The 24,840-nt window shown below is 41.5% G+C and overlaps 1 protein-coding gene across 3 annotated transcripts in view; it reads right to left on the reverse strand.

Annotated features, from left to right (window-relative positions):
* The window catches only part of ABCB7 (ATP binding cassette subfamily B member 7), a 65,152-nt gene extending 40,743 nt beyond the window's left edge, over positions 1–24,409 (reverse strand). For 2 of the 3 annotated variants that reach the window (XM_073361125.1, XM_073361124.1), the window contains exons 1-2: positions 24,235–24,409; positions 447–524 (exon numbers count right to left, since the gene is read on the reverse strand). In XM_073361125.1, the coding sequence (XP_073217226.1) occupies positions 447–524; positions 24,235–24,396 (240 nt within the window). In that variant the 5' untranslated portion in view covers positions 24,397–24,409. Of the gene's footprint in view, positions 1–446; positions 528–24,234 lie in introns of those variants that run through there. The other variant, XM_073361126.1, reaches the window with a different exon arrangement.
* Positions 24,410–24,840: the final 431 nt, after the last annotated feature.

Genomic DNA, 24,840 nt, shown 5'->3' on the forward strand with positions numbered 1-24,840 from the left:
CAGCTAAACTGAATGGAATTCCATAGGACAAACAAGTCACTTTGCTAACCAAGTGATTTCTCCTTAACTTTGAAGGCCTGCTGAAAACAAGAGAGGAAGAGCTTCTAAATAGATAGATTAGATAGATAGAAGCAAGAATCTTTTACAATGGAAAAAGTTAGGCAACCTAAATATTAGAGGACGCTACCAGGCAATATTATGAAATCTCATATATAATGTATATGGGAGGTAGCATCATCTAATATATTAGAATTCAGGAGTCCCTGACTCACAATTCCATCTCTGTCACTCCCATAACTTGCCAATTATCTAGTAGTATTTAGAAATCATAAAAAGGGAAAATTATATAAAGGATGTAAAATACGCAGCATAAATTGGAAGATGCTTCAAGGGATAGAATTTTTCCCCCCGAGAGAGTAGAAGGAGTTAAGACTGCTTAATCCTACCTTTGCAGCATCTAATAATTGTCTTGAATAACCACTCCCCAAACTCTGCCATGTAGCTTGTCTGAATCTCTGTGGAATCTGCAGGAAAGAAGAAGAAAAAAGAGGATTGAGTAATTAACAGTGTATACTTCATGTTCAGAGAATATTTCACCTAGTTGGTGTAAACATGCATAATATGGGAACTAAACAAAGGGAGTGGTTGACAAGTGATCAAAGAAAAAATAAGACGCCAACAACTGGTGGGGAGCAGGTGCAAAATAAATTGCTTCCAACTATTAAAAATGCAAAACAACAAACCTTTCCCCCCATCTCCACCCACGCTCTTGCTAGGCTTCCTATCCTTTGTTCCTTGAAAGCCCTTAAGTCCTTCTTCTCTTCTCATTCTGTTTTGTCCTCAGAGGGCCTTTGCATTCTTTTCAAATATCCCCTTTTGTTCTGTTTTATTCTTATCCTTGTTGCCCTCCCTGTTTTCATTCCCTCTTACCTCAAATACTACGCTTGTACATTCGACCAAAAGGCTACAACTCTGCCTGGGAACTGCTGCCACTGCTATGAATCTGAACTTGACTGGGTTGCAAGTTTTTTCAGAAAGGATATAAAAAAACACCATATTCATAAATACAGGACTCTGCATGGACATAACATAGGTTACTAGCAGATGCTGTTACAGAAACTGGAACACTGTATTCTAAATACTGTAGGACACAGATCTTGTCTGTCTACCCTTCTGAAGTTCCTACAACCCTTTGGATGCTACTGAAACGGTAACTAACAGCCTTAAACCTGGATGGCCGTTTTCATTACACTCTTCCTTTCAATAAGGATGGTGAGCTATGTGTCCTCTCAAGCAACAGCAGACAGGGGGCACCCAGCGTGCTTCCATAACGTAACTGGTATATTTCAGCCAGGAAGCACGTTTTCTACCCCCAATGGTTGTTTCTGAAATCAGTCCTGATACTCCTAAAGCACGTGGCTAGTCTTCCACCACAAACCTGTTGCGATAGTAGCTGCACGGCGTGCACAATATAAATCAATGCTGTACTTACCGCAGAATAGCAAAAGGGCATTGGCTCATTGGCTCAAGGCAAAGAACAAACGTCAAGAAAATGAACTCTTAAGAAAAACATTTTTTAACCTTAACAAATAGCAGCATGGCCTTGTATATATTTTCTACACATCGCCTTAAACCTTCTTTTTGCACTTGTCCTAAGTCACACAGTACATTACAAATTGCTGATGAAATACAACCAAGTGAAATTAACTTCTTCACCATATAATACTTGCCCATTTTAACACATCTTATTGTATTATATCCTGCATATAGAATGGGATGAAGTATTTTGGGGATTAAACATTCTATTACTTTTAAAGATGCATCACGCACTTATGGCACTTAATGTAGCAAATGGCTTTCTAGTTAGCCAATTCATATAAGCCAATGTCATCCATTCCAGCACCACACCTCAGCAGAGAAAAGTAAAACACGGTTTTCTTTAAATCTCTATGAGAAGATCCTGTTTGCATCCTAAAGGTTTACTGGAACGTTGATACCAGGGAGTTTGTCTCAGATTTACGCTGTAGTGCTTATGAAAGGTGTCGGCATGACATCCATATTTCTACCATCAGAGTCTTGACCAAATGACGAAGACATGCCGGTCTTTAAGCATAACAGTTTTTGCAAACAATTTTCCAACTATTGCTTAGCATGATGGGTGGGCAAGGCACTCTCCATATAAAATAATAATAAGTAAGATAAAGGGTAAAAGGGTAAAATTTTCAAAAACATGCAAGTCCTAATGACTTTCTATAGAACTTAAGGTAAAATGACTTAGGGTAAGCTTTGCAAAAGTGCTTCAGTGACTTAGAAGCCTACATTCCTGCCCAGAACAGCTTTCAGTCTTAACAGTCAATTTTTCAAGGAGTTCCCTGCAGTATCCACCACACCCTCCAGCCAACCTTTATAAAGCAGTACACAGTTGTGTGCACATCATTTGCAGAGACAAGCTAACAAATCTGATGTGCCAGTGGTCTAATGTGGTACTGGAAATCCTAAGCACCCAGTCATACAGGTCAACATTCTCAAAAATGAGTGCCTAAAGTTAAACTCCTAAATAAGTGGTCTCATTTTCAGAAGTGCTGAGCCCCTCCCTCGCAACTGCCACTAACATCAACATTCACATCACATTTTTCATTTTATGTTTCAAATAGGAAGTAAGATCACAGAAGTTGGCGGGGAGGGGAGCAGCAGTAGCCCTCAAGGCAGTAATAGTATCTGTAACTAGTTTTAACTCTCGTTTTAAACTAACAAGATTGCAAGTTGACACAGTCTCTTTAAATAAGCATATAACAAGCCAAATCATGTCAAATACTCAAACTTTTGGTTGCCTATACAACTGTGTTTGAAATCCATGCTCTGATCCAAAAAACCAAACAAAAAAAAATCCTGTCCATGGTGGTCATGGTAACAGCACTAGAAATTTGTTACCAACAACTTTGTTTAATCATGGTCATAGATAGCATAATTCTGATCCCACTGAAAACAAAGCCTTTGGAAGGTCCGATCTCAGTTGCAACACTGTAATGTCCTCATATGATTAAGCAACTGTTTGGTCTTGCCAACGAAGATGGACCTTATCACCGTAGATGTGTTTTTGCTGTGCAACTGAAATGTGTTACTGCTACAGCTGCAGGAGAAAAACCCTCAAATCTTGGCAGACATTTGATAATCCTTTAGCTTCATAATAAACTCTTTACAGAGACAGCCATCCTTCACAGAGAACTCCCTCCAAGTAGCTCCCTTCTGTTTATATCGACAAGAACTCAAGCACTTCCACAGACCAACTGAGGAAGCATGGCATGGGAACAGAAGCAATTTCAATGGTAACGAGGTGTCAAACCATTTAGGGCTTTATAAATTGATTCCAACATCTTGAATTCCACCAGGTGGTCCACAGAAGAAAGAGCAGACCCTATTGCACTGATGTGGTATGCTCTCTGCCTCAAACAGGTCATGGATGGCATTCTGCACTAGCTTCAGTTTCCAAGTGGTCTCTGTGCATAGCCACATGTAGAGAGCATTACAGCAATCTAATCTAACTGTGGCAGAAGCTGGAATAAGAGTACAGATGCCTACATTAAAAAAAAAAAATCATTTGTGGAAACAGCCACTACCTGGGTATCCAGCAGCAGACCAGGATTTAACACCACCCCTCATTTGCATACTTATGCTACAAATGGCAGCTGAACTCCCTAATTCAGGTGCAGTGATTAAATTAGGACAGCACTCATGACTGCTTCCCCAAATCTGTTAACACTACCCTCGTTTGGATTAAACCAATGTTTCTCAAAGGTGGCCACCAGGGGCTTTTCGTGCGTCCATGACACTCTCCTGGTGATGGGCGGGGGGGGAGAGAGGGGGTGAGCAAAGCACTGGCCCCTTCCCCTCCCTCCTTGTTGCTCCTGGATGCACCACCCTGCCACTGCCTCTGGAAAGAGGTGGGGCACAATGCTGCAGGAGCAAAGTGAGTTCTTGACCCACCTTGGGGGGGGAGGGGTTTGGGTGGCAGGCTCCAGCAGCAGGACTTCAGGAACCTGGCCATGCGGCCTGGGGCTCTGACCGCAGGGCAGCAGGTATTGACACCCCCCATGCCTCTGGCCACGCAGCCCTGGCCTCCAGCTGTGAGGCTTCAGCCTCTGGACCCTGGTTCCAGCTTCATGGCAGCAGGCACTAGGTCCTGGCTCCAGTCCTGGGCTCTGGGTGCGCAGTGGCAGGCACTGGCCACAGGAACCGACTCCTAGCCCCAGTCACATGGCAGGAGGCTCCAAGCTACCCTTGGGGCTGAGGAACAATTGCCCACTGTAAAAAGAACAGGAGTACGCGTGGCACCTTAGAGACTAACAAATTTATTAGAGCATAAGTTTTTGTGGGCTACAGCCCACTTCATCAGATGCACAGAATGGAACATATAGTAAGAAGATATAGATATATACATGCAGAGAACATGAAAAGGTGGAAGTAGCCATACCAACTGTAAGAGGCTAATTAATTAAGATAAGCTATTATCAGCAGGAAAAAAAAAGTTTTGTAGTGATAATCAAGAAGGCCCATTTACACAGTTGACAAGAAGGTGTGAGGATACTTAACATGGGGAAACAGATTCAATATGTGTAATGACCCAGCCACGCACAGTCTCTATTCAAACCCAAGTTAATGGTATCTAGTTTGCATATTAATTCAAGCTCAGCAGTTTCTCGTTGGAGTCTGTTTTTGAAGCTTTTCTGTTGCAAAATTGCCACCTTTAAGTCTGTTACTGAGTGGCCAGAGAGGCTGAAGTGTTCTCCTACTGGTTTTTGAAGGTTATGATTCCTGATGTCAGATTTGTGTCCATTTATTCTTTTGCGTAGAGACGGCCAATGTACATGGCAGAGGAGCATTGCTGGCACATGATGGCATATGTCACATTGGTAGATGTGCAGGTGAACAAGCTCCTGATGGTGTGGCTAATGTGATTAGGTCCTATGATGGTGTCACTTGAATAAATATGTGGACAGAGTTGGCATCGGGCTTTGTTGCAAGGATAGGTTCCTGGGTTACTGTTTTTGTTGCGTGGCGTGTGGTTGCTGGAGAGTATTTGCTTCAGGGGGGCTGTCTGTAAGCGAGGACTGATCTGTCTCCCAAGATCTGTGAGAGTGAGGGATCATTTTTCAGGATAGGTTGTAGATCTTTGATGATACGCTGCAGAGGATTTAGTTGGGGGCTGAAGGTGACAGCTAGTAGCGTTCTGTTATTTTCTTTGTTAGGCCTGTCCTGTAATAGGTGACTTCTGGGTATTCTTCTGGCTTTGTCAATCTGTTTTTTCACTTCAGCAGGTGGGTATTGAAGTTTTAAGAATGCTTGATAGAGATCTTGTAGGTGTTTGGCTCCGTCTGATGAAGTGAGCTGTAGCCCACGAAAGCTTATGCTCAAATCAATTGGTTAGTCTCTAAGGTGCCACTAGTACTCCTGTTCTTTTTGCGGATACAGACTAACACGGCTGCTACTCTGAAAATTGCCCACTGTGGGTTCTCTCAAATACTTAAGACTGGAACCTCTCAAAAGCAATGCTATAAACTCCTGTTTAGGTCTGCAAGAAGCATGTAAATTAACATTTGGAGTGATCAAGCATATGAACACTAAATATTAAATCCACAATATTTTTGCTCAGTGTGTGTTCATGGGAGTAGAGGGTTGTGGAGCTATAATAACCTATGGGGGAAAAAAGAATTCACAGCCACCATACTGAGAAAGAGCTAGATTGTGTATACAGCGCAGTAAATGTGCATGGTACTTTATGGACAAATAAATCTCGTTCCTATTCCAAAACATTTATAATCCAAGCAAGATTATAAACTTTGAATGAGATATTGGAAAATAAAAGTTTTACTTAGACTACTTTAGACTTACTGGTTTAAATTATTCTATTTTCTTTACAATAGTTTTTAAACTAATGATTTTCTTTCTATTACACAAATTTTACAAACTCGATTGTGAAGTATATTTAAAGAAGTTTTTATTTATAAGCTTTTATTGCAGCTCGCCTAGATTACATTTCCTTAATACAGGAGTTTCTAATCTATTTTTGTTGAAATAACTAATGTGAGGCCTGCTGTCCTGTCCCAGGACAGATCCAACCTTCCTTCAGTTTGGACTGTTGAAGAGGCAGCCCCTATGTGTAAAATGACCCATGGCCAGATGTATTAGAGGCTGCCAAAGAAGCAGGAAGAAAACATTTTTGTTTGTTTTAAACAAGCCACCTGTTGCTTTATCTACAGCTGCAGGAACATACATGCAGGGGCAAAAGAGGTGGCTCTAGGGTCCTTCTTGTCAACAGCTGGAAATGGCCCACCTTGATTATCACTACGAAGGTTTTCTCCTCCCCCCCCCCCCGCCCCCGCTCTTCTACTGGTATTAGCTCATCTTAAGTGATCACTCTCCTTACAGTGTGTATGATAACACCCATTGTTTCATGTTCTTTGTGTATATAAATCTCCCCACTGTATTTTCCACTGAATGCATCCGATGAAGTGAGCTGTAGCTCACGAAAGCTTATGCTCAAATAAACTGGTTAGTCTCTAAGGTGCCACAAGTACTCCTTTTCTTTTTGCGAATACAGACTAACACGGCTGCTACTCTGAAACCGCTTTCTTTTGCCTCCCAGCCCTGCTCTTCTGCTCACTCTCTGTAGATTGGGAAAAACTGCCCTCTTATACGACAGCAGTGTATCATTATAAGACGGCAGTGTATCATTATAACGAAAAACTGCCCTCTTATAATGATAATACTTAAAACTTACATAGCACCTTTCAATTAAACATTAGTTAAATAAGCCACACAACACCTCTGCAATTAGGGAAGGATCCCAATGTACAGATAAAGGAATGGAAACACATAGGATTTGTCTTCGGTCATACAGAAAAATATGTGAGGGAGCTGGGAATCCTAGTTCTCTTTAGTCCCAATCCTTCCTCTCATGCTTCTCTCTGAAAAATCCAGTATTAGCATGGAGGCCAAAGATTAAACTAGCATGGGCAGACCGCCCAGCAGTCAGGAACAGACAATGGTGAGGCAGCCTACGGACGTGGGACATAAGTTTGTATTGCTGCTTTCCGAGCTGTACCTGCTCCCTGGATAGCAGAATTCAGTCTCCAGTGCTTTCAGTCTAACATGCTTTTCTATCAACAGAAGTATTTCACAAAGAAAAAATGTTTTTGTGCCTTTTTATGGTCCTGTATGATGTACAAAGGTGGCCCTTTGTTTCTGAATATTTCTGCTTGTTTTTTACTTCACAGATTGCACAGGCAACCTTAATGCTGGCATTTCCTAACTTCTGAGTATTTGACTTTAAAATATTAATATACTTTTAGTGCCATTTTTGGTTACAATTCTATACAGTTTCAATGATGAAACATAGTTTTCAAGTACAATCAATACTAAACCTATCTATTCCTACAGTGTCATGACTGTTAAATGTTATAAATATCTTAACACATCAGAGCAATGACTGCAAAGAACAATCAAGATTACCAAGAAGCATTTGTTCAAGGTCAAAGGCACTGAGAAAAGAAGAGTGAATGATAATAGTTGGATTGAATTTAGATTAGAGGGAATGAAGAGAGTGGAAATGGAAGACAGTGCATGACAATGAATGTGGAAAGAGAAAGTACGGGAATGGGGAGCGGTCAACTGATCAAACTGGGCTTTTCAGTATATTAAGCTTAGTTAGGCAGTCACTCTGTATGCAGAAAAATAAAGCTGAAGAGAACATTGGTTAAAATTAGTCATTTTGTGTGAGAATAACTTCACTTCCTCATTTGATTAAACTGTATTATTTAGCAATAATTACAAGAATTAACTAGCTACCTCCCCTGTGTATTTATCAGTGTGACCCCTTTTGGAAAGGCTCTTCCAAAAAGATGTGCGCAGATGTTGGGAAAGAACACCAGAACCCACTAATGGCTTAAAAATACATGGGTTTCTATATTAGGAAACTCATGAGATTGTTTTTAAATTGACTGATTCTTTAAAATGGCAAAAGTTGGTTCACCATTGTAGAATGGGCCATCAAAAATAACCTTTTAAAAATGAATGCTATATGCATTTTACCAAAATATCTTCAGCTAAGCAGTTTACATTACAACAGAAAGATGACAAATTTTCCTTATTTTGCTGTTCATATTGACTTAAACGAGAGCTGCAGCTTGTTGGGACCTCTGAAAGAGACTTCTCAAGCTGGACACCGAAAATCTGAGACCAGTTCTGAAAAATGTAGCTGCATGTCTCTTTGTTTCATTTGTAGTTTTTAGAGAAGGCTTACACTGTAATGCTGTATATTTAAGAGAGACAAGGTGGGTGAGGTAATATCTTTTATTGGACCAATTTTTGTTGGTGAAAGAGACAAGCTTTTGAGCTTCACAGAGCTTTTCTTCAGGTCTAGAAAATGTAACCAGAGTTTCACAGCTAAACAACAGGTGGAATAGGTTGTTAAGCATAAGGAGTTAACACACATTACTGAGGAATATCAAGACTCACAAACCATCTCAAACCACTAACCACGCAAAGGGCCAGTTTCCTCCAGGACACAACCGACTTCCTCCAGAAACTCCACAATATTAACAATTTCCCGCAGAATACATTCCTTCCCACCATATATGTCCCTTTCAGATATGCACCTCAAAGATGTTGCCAAACTAATCCATTTCATTCTCACCCACAACAACAACAACACAGTTTGTCCAAACAACGGGACCAGTCACCGGTACTGGGATGATTCCTCAATATGCCAACCTCTTTATGGGACACCTCAAGGAAGAATTTCTGGGAAAATGCACCACAAAACCTATGTTATACACTGATGACACTTTCATTCTCTGGACAGATGACCTAACTCCCTCACAGATTTCCACCACAACTTCAACAGCCACCATTTGGTTTCTTTGGTGAAACGTGTCTATTGAGAAATGGCCTGAGACCATCAAAATCACTTCACAGTCCATTAAACCATCCTCAAGTGATAATCCAAGTTCATTAAGTGTGTCCTGCTGCACAGGACTGATCCTGGGCAACATGCAGGCAATTCTGCCCTACCACAAAAACCTTGCCTCAGTACATAAAGAGAAAGGAATATTTTTCCCATGGTTATGCAAGTGTGGGTGGGTCACCAGTCATGTTTCAATGACTCTAATGCTGGGTGGTCAGGGAAGGTGCATGATACTTGCATCTTTAGGAATACAGGTCTTTTTGAAAAGATGCAAGCACACACTAACATATTCACATTGGTGGGGCTAAAATGCAAACTGTGTTTCTTAGATGCTAGCCCAGCTTTTGCTTCCCTGACTCATGAAATAATACACCTGGCACCTAGATAGGTGATAATTAAATCTTTCCTTGTTGCTAAGTATATGCAAGATCACAGTGGAGCATGCGTTTGGCAGATTAAAGGATCAGTGGAGATGTTTTATGAATAGGCTGGATCTCAGAGAGCCAAATATTCTTGTTACTGCTGCATGTTGTGTTTTATATAAATTTAAAAGGCCATGGGGGAAATGGCATGGGGGTGGGGAAGCGAGGGAGAGAAGAAAGACTGATTTTGAGCAACCTGACATGGGCAATTAGCTTCATCAGCAGGTCAGTTTTGTCAGTAGGTCTTAAAATTGGGTGTGGACACATGCAAAGCTGTGCCAACAGAAGACAAGTTTTACCAGTAAACTTTGTAGTCTAGATGAGGTCTTAGAACAAGTGACAAAAACAAACAAATAAATTTAATTGAAATAGCACCTTCAGTCATGAATCTTTGTTGTGACTGCTTATTAGAAACCAAGAGCTATAGAAAGCAAGTTAAAAAAACACACTCTTGTATGAATAAAAAAATGCAGATCTGATCACATATTACACATTGTACCTGAACGGCAAGATAAGAAGAAAAATTGAGGAAAATTGAAGTTAGCCTATTTCTGCTTTTTACAGTTCTACTTTCCAGTAATGTCCATAGTTTTACTTTTTACTGTTGACAATGTGGGCTTTGAAGGGAACCCCTAAGCATACTACTTGACTCATCCAGATTAATCATATAACAATTTGCCTTATTTGCAGGACTGCTGCTCTTTCTAATCTATTCTTCTTTATCCCCTTTATATTTGTTCTAGACTGAATAATCTTTTATTATAGGCTCTGTTTCAGATGCAGGTAAACTGCTTTGGGAATGGTCCTAAACTCCCTAAAGACTCCATTTCCATTTACTTGGGTCACTTTTCAAGATCACTACGTAAGCCACATCCAACTCTTTGGTCTTTAGTAATATCCAGGTTTCAGAGTAGCAGCTGTGTTAGTCTGTATTCGCAGAATGAAAAGGAGTACTAGTGGCACCTTAGAGACTAACCAATTTATTTGAGCATAAGCTTTCGTGAGCTACAGCTCACTTCACTGGATGCATATCCAGCAGACGTCATAAGTCAAACAGGAGCTCTGACAGGAAGCACTTCATGTGTATTCCAATCACACTGGAAGGGTGAGATAGAGAAGTTATATTTGTGGAAACATAAAATTAATCTCAATGTTAAGGTTTGGAGTCTAGACACAGTTCCACACTATACTGTGCATAGAAGAGACTTAAGAAAATTATTTACTATGTCTGTTTTTCCACTAGAATCCATTCCTCTCTCCAGGATGCAAAAGTTAACATCTCTTTGCACTCTGTTTTGAAGCAACAAGCTTCTGAAAAACTACTGAACTAGGTAGGTGATAGAGTGGAGACAAGAACTGCTATTATTTGTATTGGCATATCACCCAAATGTCTCAATTAAAATAGATCCCCGTTGGGCTAGACAATGCACAACATACATACAAATACTGCTCCACCCTAAAGAACTTACAACTAAAGAAAAAGAAAAATTCAAGTTGAGGGAAATGGAATACAATATGAATGCAAAATAATGAGGGTGGTGATGGGCAAACATTTTAATAATGTGGAACTAATGATAAGTTATTAATGTTTAAACCTTGCTTTATTATTTTTAGACTGGTCTTTTTCCCACATATTTAACCCTAGCCTTTTTCTATTTTTTTATAGTCATTTCCCCCATAAAATAAGAAAGAGAACCACCATTCTGTTTGGACTTTTCATTTATTTTGTCCCCACTTCTATCTGAGATTAGGTGTTCTGTCAATGAAGTTTCATTTCAGCCATTATTGCCTTCTGTTGCACACAACAAGCTCAAAGGAAACTAATGTTTGCTGACTAGCGTAGTTTTTAAAAGTAATGTGAGTGAGGAAGTGACAGCTCTTGCTAAAGTTGTTAAAACATGCATTAATGTCTTTATTTTCAAGGTTCTTCAAGGCCTACACCCACCTTACCTATCGCCTCTCATTCAGTATAAAGAGTCTGACTCCTGCCTGATGCCAGCCTCCGTTGCTCACTGGTTGTACAGTATTTTAGAACAAGCACCTTTATGCTAATCTCCTATGCTGCCCCTCATGCTTGGGAGGAGTTCCCTGTAAACATCCTGAAAGCCACTTCAAATCCCTCCTTAAAACTCACTTTTTCTGTGAGTTCTACAAAAACTTGACAACAGTTAATGTACTGAGACCACTGCCTGTGGTGCTCACCAACATTGTCTCATTGCTTCTTTACACTCCCCCATCTGTCTGTGGCCATCTCTTCTCTGATACATAGATTATAAACTCTTTGGGTGAGGGCCCATCTTTTGTTCTGTGTTTCCACAGCACCTAGACCATGGGGTCCTGGTCCATAAGTACAGATCCTTGTCATTACACTAACAAATTATTATTAATAATAATAAATAGTTGGAAGAATAAACAAATAGTGCTTTAGATTAATTATTCCTTCCTTTACTAGCTCTCCAAGTGTCAAACCAATAGCCTAAACTCAATCTCACTCAACAATACAAGGGTCAGAATAATAATAGTTTTGGTTTTTTTGAACAGTTGTGTACTGCTTAGAAACTGTAAGGTAAGACAGAAATGAAAGTCTGATGGGATTACTCTATGCAATATATCCAGGGGTTCTCAAACAGTGGGTCATGAGGTTATTACATGGGGGGGGGGGAAGGAGGAATACAAGCTGTCAGCCTCCACCCCGCTTTGCCTCCTGCATTTATAATGGTGTTAAATATATCTAAATGTGTTTTTAACTGTGGGAGGGGGGTCGCACTCAGAGGCTTTCTATGTGAAAGGGGTCACCAGTAAAAAAGTTTGAGAACCATTGACATAGACGATAGTTTATCACTAGGTAATCTGGAGGCTTTTGCAAGATGATATGCCACATCACACATTTCACTAACTAAAAATTTATGTCTACTTCATTCGAAAGCAGACAGCCGAAGACTACATTCCCACTTATGCATCACTCTCTGAAATCTTCCTGTTAAAATCTTCTAAAGATGTAACTCTTCAAGATAATTCAAAATAGACCAGCAATGAATGTTTCAAGTTGATGAACTCATTTCATTTTTTGTTTTAAATCCATTATGCATAAATATTGCACAGGTTTTAGAATAGTGCTGCAGTACCTCATCACAAATGGATAGGATAAGGACCAAGTTTCTGCCTTATCTCTGAATTTCTTGTCTTGCACAAGTTTAAAAACAAGACCCCTATCATCATCTGAACAGTCTTTTGTCATTTAATTTATTTCCGTCCAGACATTTTATTGATCTAAGCAAATAATAAGAACTTTATTCTGGTCTGTGATAGAATTATGTCTGTCACAGGCATTTAATCAGAACCAATGGTAATGAAAAGCTCGTCAAATAACATACTTCTGCAATAAATATAGGTTTAAGATGATCAAACTGAAATAATAGCTACTCAAGAGTTTTTCAAGGATCGTTCATTCATTTTAACATTTAGATGCAGTAACATTTGAGATGTGTTTACAATACTCTTATTTTACAATTCTTCTTTCCATTTCTACAGTTTTGGTTGTTTCCATTTATGAGCCAGACTACCAAGAATTTTATTTGGAAAACCTGCTCCCCCCCAAAAAAAAACAACAACAACAACAGAAGTTATTTTGCAACATCTACTGGAATGTATTACCAAAGATATCCATAGCTGACAGCAGGAATTCTGACTTGTATATTAGTAATATAACTGGCACCTCTATGTGAGTAAATGATTGTCACAATTATCTTTTAAAATTTAAAAATTCCTCCAGGACGGCGATTTAAGAACCAAAAAGTATGATATGTCCGGGGAAAAAAATGGATGTATGTTAACCCTACCTAAAATTCTTTTCTAAAAAGATGGGCCTGAACTAGAAATGAGCTCCGTTTCACATGTGTGGGTCCCCGCCACTCCCTGGGGGTGTGCTAGGGTGACCAGATGTCCGGATTTTGGGGTCTTTTTCTTATATAGGCTCCTATTACCCCCCACCCCCGTCCTGATTTTTCACACTTGCTGTCTGGTCACCCTAGGATGTACACATGTGTGGATCCCAGTTGCTCCCTGACTCCCTCATTGAAGCAGGTGGGCAGGGTTACTGCCCTGGGAACTCCAGGGCACCAGTGGACGTGGGGCCAGCTGCAGACAGGGGCATGGGGCAGGGCTAGCTGGAGGCAGGGGGCTGGCTGGAGGCAGGGCAGGGGGGTGCAGGGCTGGCTGCAGGCCAAGGGGTGGCTGCAGGCAGGGCAGGGGGGTGCGGGGCTGGCTGGCTTCGGGCAGGGCTGCAGGGGTGTGCGGCAGGGGTTGGCTGGAGACGGGGGGGTGTGGGGCTGGCTAGCTTCAGGCAGAGGGGTGCGGCAGTGGCTGGAGACAGGCTGGTTGTGGGTACTCACGGGGAGAGTGGCTCGTAGCAGCCCGAGCAGCAGGACGCAGCCCAGGCCCAACAGAGCAGCCGGGGACCCAACAGGCAGCAGCGGGAGCCCCAGGACCAGGGAAGCAGCAGCAACAGGACTCATGCCCAGGGTCAGGCAGCAGCCCACATGGCTCCGGCAGCACAACGCCCCCAGTGGCCAGAGGAGGAACGACATCACTTCTCGGCCGGAGCTCATCAAAGTCTCAGCGCCCCCTGCAGGGAAGCGGGTTAACAACCGGTTCTAAAACTGCTTCAAAAATTTAACAACCGGTTCGTGCGAACCGGTTCGTGTGAACCGGCTCCAGCTCACCACTGAACAAGAATATAGCAAAGCATTTTTTGCACCACTCTGGCATTTCAGCAGCAGGGGAAGGATGCTTCCCTGTTACAATTCATTGTTTCAATGAAACTGAATTTTCATTTAGGACTTTGCCACAAAATTCTAATGGAAGGGAATAAAAATTGTCTGGACTTTAAAGGTGACTTGATGTTTAGATTTCACCTTCTACAGTATGCCTATGCAAGTTATAGAATGTTCTTTTAAAAAATATAAATAAATAAGTGAGGGAAAAGGGAGAGAGAATTACCGAACAAATGTCAGGAAACAGAGATAAAAATGGAAAATGTCAAGATGCAAAAACCAAACAAACAAAGAAAAAAACCCCATCAGCAACAGAAGTAGATAAATTGGAGTACACTTCTGACCAATTTAGAAAAAAGCCAGTACAAATTATTTGCTTTCTGAAGATACTTTTAAAAATACCCACAGTAAAGTAAAGTATATTCCAAAATATATGTATTCTACCACTTAAGAAGCACTTAGAAGTTAACTATGCAGTAGGATTATCAACACAGATCTTTTAAACATGAGATTATTTCAAAATCAGACAGGCACTTAACTGGTATCAAACAATGAAGCCTTCTCTCACTGCTACTGCTTGGCAATGCTATTGACTTCATAATGAGAGAAAGTGTAGATGGATACAACACAGGCATCACAAGGCTCAACAATACATTAGAAGATCTAGATGTTGCTGATGACATAGGTCTTCTAAGTGACAGCTCAACCAAAATGCAAGTAAAAACCGAAAGACTGTCCAGCGTTATCAAAAAGGCAGGGTTAATAATCAGTTATGAAGAAAAAATTGAACGAGAACTCCAACAACTCACAACTCCAATATTACTTTGGAAGGCAAAGGAATACAGGAACTGAATCAACTAACATACCTTGACACTAACGTTCAAGCCACAGGGATGTCCAGAAGGAAATAGTATCATGAATTGGCAAGTCAGCAGCTGCATACGCTACCTTAAACAAGATTTGGTCATAAAAAATCTAGTTTAAAGATGAAATTCTGAATCTTCCACTAAAACGTTATTTCTAGCTGAACATATGGATATGAAAGCTGGAAATCCAAAAATACAGATATCCAAATGCCTTCGAAAGCAAATGCCTTAGAAAAATACTAGGTATTAAATGGAATGAATTTATAACAAATGCCGAGATTCGTCAAAATGCAACAGCCCATTATCTCTAAAGATATCAAGAAAAGATGGAAACAGTTGGGACATATGTTAATAATGAAGCCTGAGCTCATGCCACAGTGGGAATACTACTGGGCAGCTGAAGAAGGAATGATAGAGGCTCATTCATGCCATAAGTGATATGTAAAGGCATGAGAAGGATTCAGACTTATCCAGAAGTTAACAGACTTTAGGTACTCAGCTCAATTTCACCCTATACACTAAATTTGGAACCACTATTTAATAATCTCCAGGATACACTATACCTATATAAGTATATTTAATCAGTTATATAGATTAACACACATTTATTAAGATTCTTTATTTTTACATATTTATTATATTAGAAAATGGTGAATGATACTTCTTTTATTTATTAGATTATTAATTTTTTACTTGTGATTTGTGTCAAGCTGCATTTGGATGGAAATTGGAATTAAATTAAAACTGCACAAAATCAGCATTTTATTTAGTTAGTTAGTTAAATAAAGCTAGATTAAATGTACTGGATACATGAGAAAAAATAAGTTTATCAAAACATGTTCTGCATTTAAAACAAATTGATTTATCAAATCAGGAAGTATTATCTGAAGTTGAATTTATTGTTTCTGGTTGCCATGTCCTTCAAGACTTTAGAACTAGAACTCATACTTGTTTTTATTTACAGACTGAAAGAGGAAAAGAAGCTTTCCCAAATCAGTTTCTCAACTTTGAATGAACCAGTCCTTTTATAAACTGACTGTATAAATTGAAAAGAATAAAATATTTTCTGCACCCACTAGAAAGGTGACAGCTGTCAAAGGCTGGCTTAGCACTTCAAACTCTGGTCCCAGGGGCTTAGCCAGCGACTTCCAAGAGTTCAGTGGTTTGACTTTCTTTAAACCTTCGGCAGCAAACATGCACTGCTTGATTTTTTTTTTTAAATTTAACTTAAATTATTTTAGTAGATCATAGCAAGCTTAGGCCTTAGCATAGGCTGCCATAAAAATAAACCTATTTAAAATTGAAATTAACAAGAACTTATTTCAACAATTCTGCAATTAAACTTTTTCAGACTTTTTGTTTCACTAAAAATTTTGATATTTTGATGTTTCTTTTCAATTCGGGGCAAAACACAACTGTTGAAATATCAGAATTTCCTGTGAGGCAGAAATTTTGATTTTCTCTCAGATATAGCTAAACAAGATTGTCCCTTAACCCAGTTAAAAACTATTCCAATTTATAGACTAAATCTTAACTGTGTTTCATAAGCAGGGTTATGCTCATAAGCTAGCATCCGACTGAAATTTATTACAGAGTGGTGCTTGTAAAAGACAACTAGCTACCACAGGGCTCCGTGGTGATCCTCTATACAATATTGTACTGTCAGTCACATACTAGTTGGCCCCCTTTTAGCAGAGACTCTTACGGTTGCCTTTCCTTCTTGTAGTTACTCTGGCTGCTACTGATTTTAATCTTTAACATTGCAGAACAAAATTCTGAATTTAATAGAGTTAACAATGACAGGGAATTAGACTGTAAATAGGTTTTCAGTGAGTCTAGATTACAGCAGCCTTTATGATGATTTGCTTTAAAAAAATTAAAATTAGATCTGCTATGGTTGGTGTTACAATATTTTATAAATAGGAATAATAAATTTGTAAAAATTATAATATCCTGTGGAAAATACACCATGAACTATACTAAAAAAAGTCATGTGATGGCAAGAATGAAGAGAGGTATAAAACATTATTAAAATAATGTTGAAATTTTGCCAAATAGATAATACTTAGTCCTGCCATGAGTGCAGGGGACTGGACTAGATGACCTCTCAAGGTCACTTCCAGTCCCATGATTAAGTGAAAAAATCATCAAAGTAAATATTTACTCAATAATCAACCAGTTTTAACAGCGGGTCAAATACTATTCTATCGATTTATACATTCAACAAGTATTTTTCAACTATTCAACAAGCTCAACACATTTTTAAAATGTATTAAACAAAGTTGATAGTTATAATTAAATACAACAGCAGACATTAGAATACAGTAAAAGCTGTATTATCAGGCCCTATACCAACCAGAAAACTCTATAAACCAGCATTTCTAATCTTCATAGAAAGTCCAGTTTATAGTCTGGTTGGCACTGGACCGGCAGGCTCTCTACTTGGCACCGCGTGGCTCCCCGGAAGTGGCGACATGAGCCTTCTGCTCCAAGGCAGAGGAATGGCCATGAAAGGTTCAGAGTGCGAAAGGGGGAGAATGGTTGGGGCACAGGAGGAGGTGCGGGGCATGGGCTCTGGGAGGGAGTTTAGGTGCTGGGGGCTCGGGGCAGGTAGTTGGGGCATGGGAGGGGTCAGGGTGCTGGATCCAGGCGGTGCTCACCTCGGGTGGCTCCCCACAAGCGGCAACCTGTACCTGCTGCTCCTAGGCGGAGGCGTGGCTAGGCAGCTTGCCTCCGCATGCAGGTGCTGGCCCTGCAGCTCCCATTGGCTGTGGTTCCTAGTCAAAGGGAGCTGCAGAGCCAGCACGTGGGGCGGGGCGGGGCAGCGCAGCGCACAGAGCCATGCCTTGGCCTAGGAACAGCTCACCACTTACATGGAGTCACCTGAGATGAGTGCCCCCCCGGATCTAGCACCCTGAAACCCCTTCCTCATCGCAACCCCCTGCCCCAAGCCCCCTCCCACACCCAAACTCCCTCCCAGAGCCCGTGTCCCACACCCCCTCCCGAGCCCCAACCCTGCACCGCCTCCTGCACCCAAACTCACTCCCTCTTAGTTAACTGGAATTTTTCCACTTACCAGCACCCCCAATTCCCTCAGCATGCTGGATAAAACAGCTTTTACTGTAGACTGTTTTACTCCTTTTAGAGTACAATGAGCATGGTTTGGGTTGGTAGCACAGACACTTCCTAACCTGTGGCCTAAACCGGCTAGCCAGTGTGAAAAGATTTGATATTTTTTTAAATACACACTCCTAGAACTGGTCACAACTAGTTACATATTTTTTTAAAAAAAAGTTTTTTACTTTGTATACACTTGTGTTTAAAAGCCTTAGAGAGTTAGAATGGGAGTTCATCATTTAGACAGGGCCATAAGGAGAGAGGCCATCTCTGAGGTCAGGGCCCAACTAATTTAAGGATTTATAGTATGGCTGTCAAGGGATTAAAAAAATTAATCGCAATTAATCGCACTGTTAAACAATAACAGAATACCATTTATTTCAATATTTGTGGGTGTTTTCTACATTTTCAAATATATTGATTTCAATTACAACCCAGAATACAAAGTGTACAGTGCTCACTTTATATTTATCTTTGATTACATGTATTTGCACTGTAAAAAAACAAAAAATAGTATTTTTCAATTCACCTAATATAAGTACTGTAGTGCAATCTCTTTATCATGAAAGTTGAACTTACAAATGTAGAGTTATGTACAAAAAAACCTGCATTCAGAAATAAAACAATGTAAAATTTCAGAGCCTACGAAGCCCACTCAGCCCTACTTCTTGTTCAGCCAATTGCTCGTACAAACAAGTTTGTTTACATTTGCAGGAGATAATATTGCCCGCTTCTTGTTTACGTCACCTGAAAGTGAGAACAGGCATTCACATGGCACTGTTGTAGTCGGCGTTACAAGATATTCACGTGCCAGATGCGCTAAAGATTCGTATGTCCCTTCATGCTTCAACCACTATTCCAGGTGACATTCGTTCATGCTGATGACAGGTTCTGCTATAACAATACAAAGCAGTGCGGACCGACACACGTTCATTTTCATTATCTGAGTCAGATGCCACCAGCAGAAGTTGATTTTCTTTTTTGGTGGTTCGGGTTTTATAGTTTCCACATCGGAATGTTGCTCTTTTAAGACTTCTGAAAGCATGCTCCACACCTCATCCCTCTCAGATTTTGCAAGGCGCTTCAGATTCTTAAACCTTGGGCCGAGTGCTGCCCCTGATGTGCCAAGACTACTTCTGCTCCTGCTTTCCTGCCCTGTCAGCTTAGGACTTCAGTGCCCTGCCTAGTTTGAGCCAGACCCATCAGCCTGCTGCAAACCCAGACCCAGGTCTGACCCAGAGAGAACTAAGCCGCTGTATCCTTCCACCCCAGACATTCCATGCCATCAACCTTGACATGTTCCCTGTCCACTTCACTAGGCCCCGTGTCCACCAAGCTGGTGTGTTAAGAGGTAGGAGGGGACTCAGGGCTGAGGGCAACTGAGCGAACATGGGACAAGGGAGGTTTACTTGCCATTAATTTGGGACAGCTGCTTCTCAAGTGCCCTGAGGAACTGCAGTGAAAGCACCTTCGGGGATCCCCTGCTTGTGCAGGAAATATGGGATGAGTAACGGGGGAATGGGGAGGTGAACGCCCAGCCTCTTTTTTCCCAGGGGCAAAATGGTGGTTTTGCTTTCCACCAACCCTGTACCCCTCAGCCAGTGGTTTGTGTTTAATTGCAGCTGGTGCTTGCTCATAAGAGTCTGCATACCCAGCTAGTTCTCCCACTGCATCCACCTTTTTGTCCCACAATTACTGTTTTACATCACCACTGCACAATATTCAGGAATTGTTCCTGAGTAACCAAATCACACATTCCTTCACAGCTTGTAATGCCTTTCCCCCCTCCCCCACTTGTCTACCAAATCTCTCATTTCATTTACATAAACCACATTACTCAATCCAGATCCCCTCTTAAGACTCCCGAGTTTAATCCTGTAGGTTACAGGTATAACCTGAAACTGTTTCAGAACAAGTTCCTTAAATTTACCACAGTTTGAAGCATCATCAATAGACATCTTATTGAATATGTCCAGAGCTCTGCCAGTCAATTTTGTTATGAATGTGGTCATCTTTTGGTCTTCAGGGATCGCATGGAGGGTGCACAGTCTCTCAAAGGCGATGAAATATTCTGCAATATTGCAGGATTCATCATACTGGGGGCATAGTCACTCCCATTTGTGGATTTTTGGGAAAGTGGAGCCAGCAGCTGAAGGGTTTTGTCTCTTCAACTCCATAACAGCCAGTTCATGATTCTGAGCCTCCCATTGGGCCTCCATAGCTCTCTTATGGGCAGCCTCTTCTGCCTCCACCCTGGCTGTTTCTGCCTTCACAGCTCTCTTGTGGGCAGCCTCCTCCGCATTCATTTCTAATGGTCTTAATTCCATCTCTCTCTTTTGCTTTCAGTCTAGCCAGCTATAGTTTATTGGCTGCTTCACTGGTAGTCATTTTCCTGCTCTCTTGTGCTGGGCCACGCCCCCTCTGCAGTTCACTGAAACTGGGAGGCACTCAGCTCAGAGGCTTCTTAGTTAACAGAGACTTTCCCAGGACCCAATGTTCACACTTTCTGGGTAATTTGCAACCCGTGCAGTTCTCGCTTGTTCTGATCTTCACTCTTACTTATTCTGCTTCCTTTTCTGTCCCTATTTCCCTTACCTGAAATAAGCAAACATAAAACAACAAACCAGTAACCACTTTGTCTGTTCTCCAGCCACCACACTTAAAACTCACTTAAAATCACCACCAGTATCTCAAAGCAATCAGCTGTGCACAGATCTTGCACGACTTGGCCACTGTCATTGGCAGCCATCATGAAAAATCCCCCAGCTACCACCTGAGCTGGAACAAGGGCTGTACCAGGGGAACAGATTGTGCCCAGACTAGGAAGGCATCCAGTCTGTGAAAGAAACTTATTGAAACATCTCTGAGGGTGAGATTTTAATCTGTATTCAGTTTTATTACTGTACTAGACTTAGATTTGTGTGTTTTATTTTATTTTGGTAATTCACTTTGTTCTGTCTGTTACTATTTGGAACCACTTAAATCCTACTTTCTGTCTTTAATAAAATCACTTTTCACTTATTAATTAACCCAGAGCATGTATTAATACCTGGGCGGGGGGAGGGATGAAGAACAGCTTGCATACCTTTCTATCAGTGTTATAGAGGGCAAACAATTTATGAGTTTACCCTGTATAAGCTTTACACAGGATAAAACAGAATTATTTAGGGTTTGGACCCTATTGGGAGTTGGGCATCTGAGTGTTAAAGGCAGGCACACTTCTGTAAGCTGCTTTCAGTTAAGCCTACTGCTGTTAGGGGACATGGTTCAGACCCTGAGTCTGTGTTAGAGCAGACTGGCGTTTCTGGCTCAGCAAGACAGGGTGCTGGAGTCCCAAACTGGCAGGGAAAGCAGGGGAAGTAGTAGTCTTGGCACATCAGTTGGCAGCCCCAAGGGGGTTCTGTGATCCAACCCGTCACAGGTACCTTTGCATTTTGTCAACTCTGCAGTGAAAGTGTTCTTAAAATGAACAGCATGTGCTGGGTCACCATCCAAGACTGTTTTAACAAGAAATATGGCAGAATGCAGGTAAAACAGAGCAGGGGACATACAATTCTCCCCGAAGGAGTTCAGTCACAAATTTAATTAACGCATTTATTTTTTTTAAACAAGTGTCATCAGCATGGAAGCATGTTTTCTGGAATGGTGGCTGAAGCATGAAGGGGCTTACGAATGTTTAATTCTCAATTACTGAGAGACAATCTCCACTCATTGATATATTTTGCTTTTCACAACCAAATCTCTGTATAACTTTTCATGAGTGATGTACCCGAGTACTCAAATTCTAATATCTAAATTGTATTGTTAAATCTATTCACCTAAATTTGGGTTATTGCTGATTATGTACTCTATGTATCCTATGACTTTTAAAAACAAACTTTGTATTTGTGGAAAATCTAAGTACTATACCCAGATGTACAGACATTCTTTTCTCAACCTATGTGTTATATAATTATTTTAACATTAGCTTTAATAAAAATTTTGTATCTGGCATGTAAATACCTTGCAATGCCAGCTACAAAAAACGCCATGCAAATGCCTTTTCTCACTTTCTGGTGACATTGTAAATAAGAAGAGGGCAGCATTATCTCTTGCAAATGTAAACAAACTTGTTTGTCTTAGCGACTGGCTGAACAAGAAGTAGGACTGAAGGGACTTGTAGCCTCTGAAGTTTTAAATTGTTTTGTTTTTGAGTGCAGTTATGTAACAAAAAAATAAATCTACATTTGTAAGTTTCACTTTCAGAACAAAGAGATTGCACTACACAGTACTTGCATGAGGTGAATTGAAAAATACTATTTCTTTTGTTTAGCATTTTTACAATGCAAATATTTGTAACCAAAAATAATATACACTTTGATTTCAATTACAACACAGAATACAATATACATGAAAATTTAGAAAAACATCCAAAGTATTTAATAAATTTCAATTGGTATTCTATTGTTTAACAGTGCGATTAAAAATGTAATCATGATTAATTTTGAGTTAATCATGTGAGTTAACTGCAATTAAACAGACAGCCCTTATTTATAGGTTAAAAACAAGTATTTTAAAACAGCACCCCCCCAAAAAGCGTGGCATCACATAACACAGGTGCAACATGCTCTTCAGAAGCTGGAGGCTCAGAGTAGTCATTTTCTTGGCCTCTAAGTCAAGAGGAGAATGCCATTACCACTGAATATGCTGGTGGCTTTTTGATACAGACACTGTGTCTCCATTAGACTGGACCATGACTATAATTACAGGTCCTCTAGCCCACTTAACAGCCTACTGTTATTCTGGGTCAAATTTGAACCAGTATTTTTGATATAAAAAGACTGTCTCATTCTTTACCAGCCCCCCTTTTATGTCACCATCTAATAAACCAACAACATGTAACAAAACTGTGTGTTAAATATTTGCTTACAACATAAACATTTCACAATTAAAAGATCAGTTCTTATTACTTAAGAAAGCTTCCAACTTTGTTTTAAAAACATTAGAACTAAAGTGCATCAAAATTAACGGCCACATATGTAAACATAATAGAGAACACAGTATTTACACGGCTGTCAGAAGGCCCAAATCTGTTCAAGTCAGTGTAATTAGTACTAGGTCCTCAGTTACCCACTACAGAATAAGCAACAGCTGTCTACTCAAGTCCCCTTACATTCATGCTATAGCTCCAGCAAGTTCCCTACTTTGTCAACATCACTTAAATTTTCTTCACCAGAATAACCTTGTGAGGTACAATAACTTGATTACATGATGTTTGGCAGTGGAACATGGGGAAAACAAATGGACTCAGAAATGAGAACCTGGGAATGGACAACCAGGGGTGGATCACTTGAGGATTACCTTTTCTGTTCATTCCCTTTGGGGCACTTGGCATTAGCCATTGTCGGAAGATGGAATATGGGACTAGACAGACCTTTGGTCTGACCCACTACGGCCGTTCGTGTGTTATTATGCTTTGTATATTCATCCACTAACCCATCAAATAGGCAGCTACAATATTTTTTTCAGGCAAACTACAGGGCAATGGAATGAGGACATCCAAGAAAAAAAAAAGTATACAAAAAAAACCAAAACTGTTGAAAGCAGTAACAGAGCAAAGAGGGCTCAGAAGGAAAAGGACAAACGAAACCTTCCCACCAGCCACGACTTATCAGTAAAAACAGGCAGAAACACAGAGGACACCAACTCTCCCTATAAAAGCCCAACCTGCAACACCCCTATACAGAAACTCACTATCTGCTTGGCCCTAGCCTCCCCTGGTGTCCTCAGCCCTGCTGGCCCCGTCCCCTGCAATCCTGATGCCAGGGCTCCTTCCCCACAGGGCGCCATGCAGCAGCCCCATGCCGACGAGCCCCCTTGCTCCCCAGGAGCTCAGCCCCACCGGCCTTAACCCTAACACCCCCAACACCCTAACACCCCCAGGCCCTTGCTGCTCCCCACTGCCGACTATCCCCCACTGGAGCCTGCGGCTGAGTCCTGCCCACATCCCCGGCTCTGCCCGCTCCATAGACCCCTCTCCTCCCTTTCCCCGGCGCTCCCTCGGGTCCTCCCCGCTAGCGCCCGGTTCCGGTGGGGACCCACGTTCCCCGCCGCACCTGATAGATCCGCGGGGAGGGCTGGCTCCGCTTCAGCCCGCTGCCAGCTGTCCAGCCGAGGACGCAGGCCGCCGGCTGCCGGAGCAGGGATGCTGCCAGCAGCCTGCGCCGATGGAAGGCGGCGAGAGCCGCCAGGCTCCGTGGAGCCCCCAACGACGCCATCTTGAAAGCGCGAGAGAGAAGACAGAGAGGATTGTGGGAAACTGGCGGACTCGAGCGGGGTGGAGGGGAGAAGGAGCGAGGGCAAGAGTCCTCATGCCCCCTCACCTGGCCTGGTACCGGAAGTGGAGCCTGCTCTAGAGTAGTGTTGCTCGGAACCAGGCCAAGGGTTTCAGTCCATCTCTCCCACCCTTCAGTGCTATCGGTGTCTGCTGAGAAACCCCTGTGCCTGCTGCAGAGCCACTGGTAGTGTCCCTACCCCCAGTGGGGAGACCTGCCGGAGGCCATATCTCTATGCCAGCCTGGACAGTAAGGGGTATTACGCAGGCAGGGAGCCATCGTGGGCTCCTTCGGCAGGGATTGATGCAGCGTGGGGCTGGAGTGGGTGCATGCTCCGTCCCAGAGCGGCCAGCTCCTCTGCTGCTGTCCCTGTTTCTCATTTTCACA

The sequence above is a fragment of the Lepidochelys kempii genome, chromosome 9 (genome assembly GCF_965140265.1).
Source record: "Lepidochelys kempii isolate rLepKem1 chromosome 9, rLepKem1.hap2, whole genome shotgun sequence".
NCBI classification, from domain to species: domain Eukaryota; kingdom Metazoa; phylum Chordata; order Testudines; family Cheloniidae; genus Lepidochelys; species Lepidochelys kempii.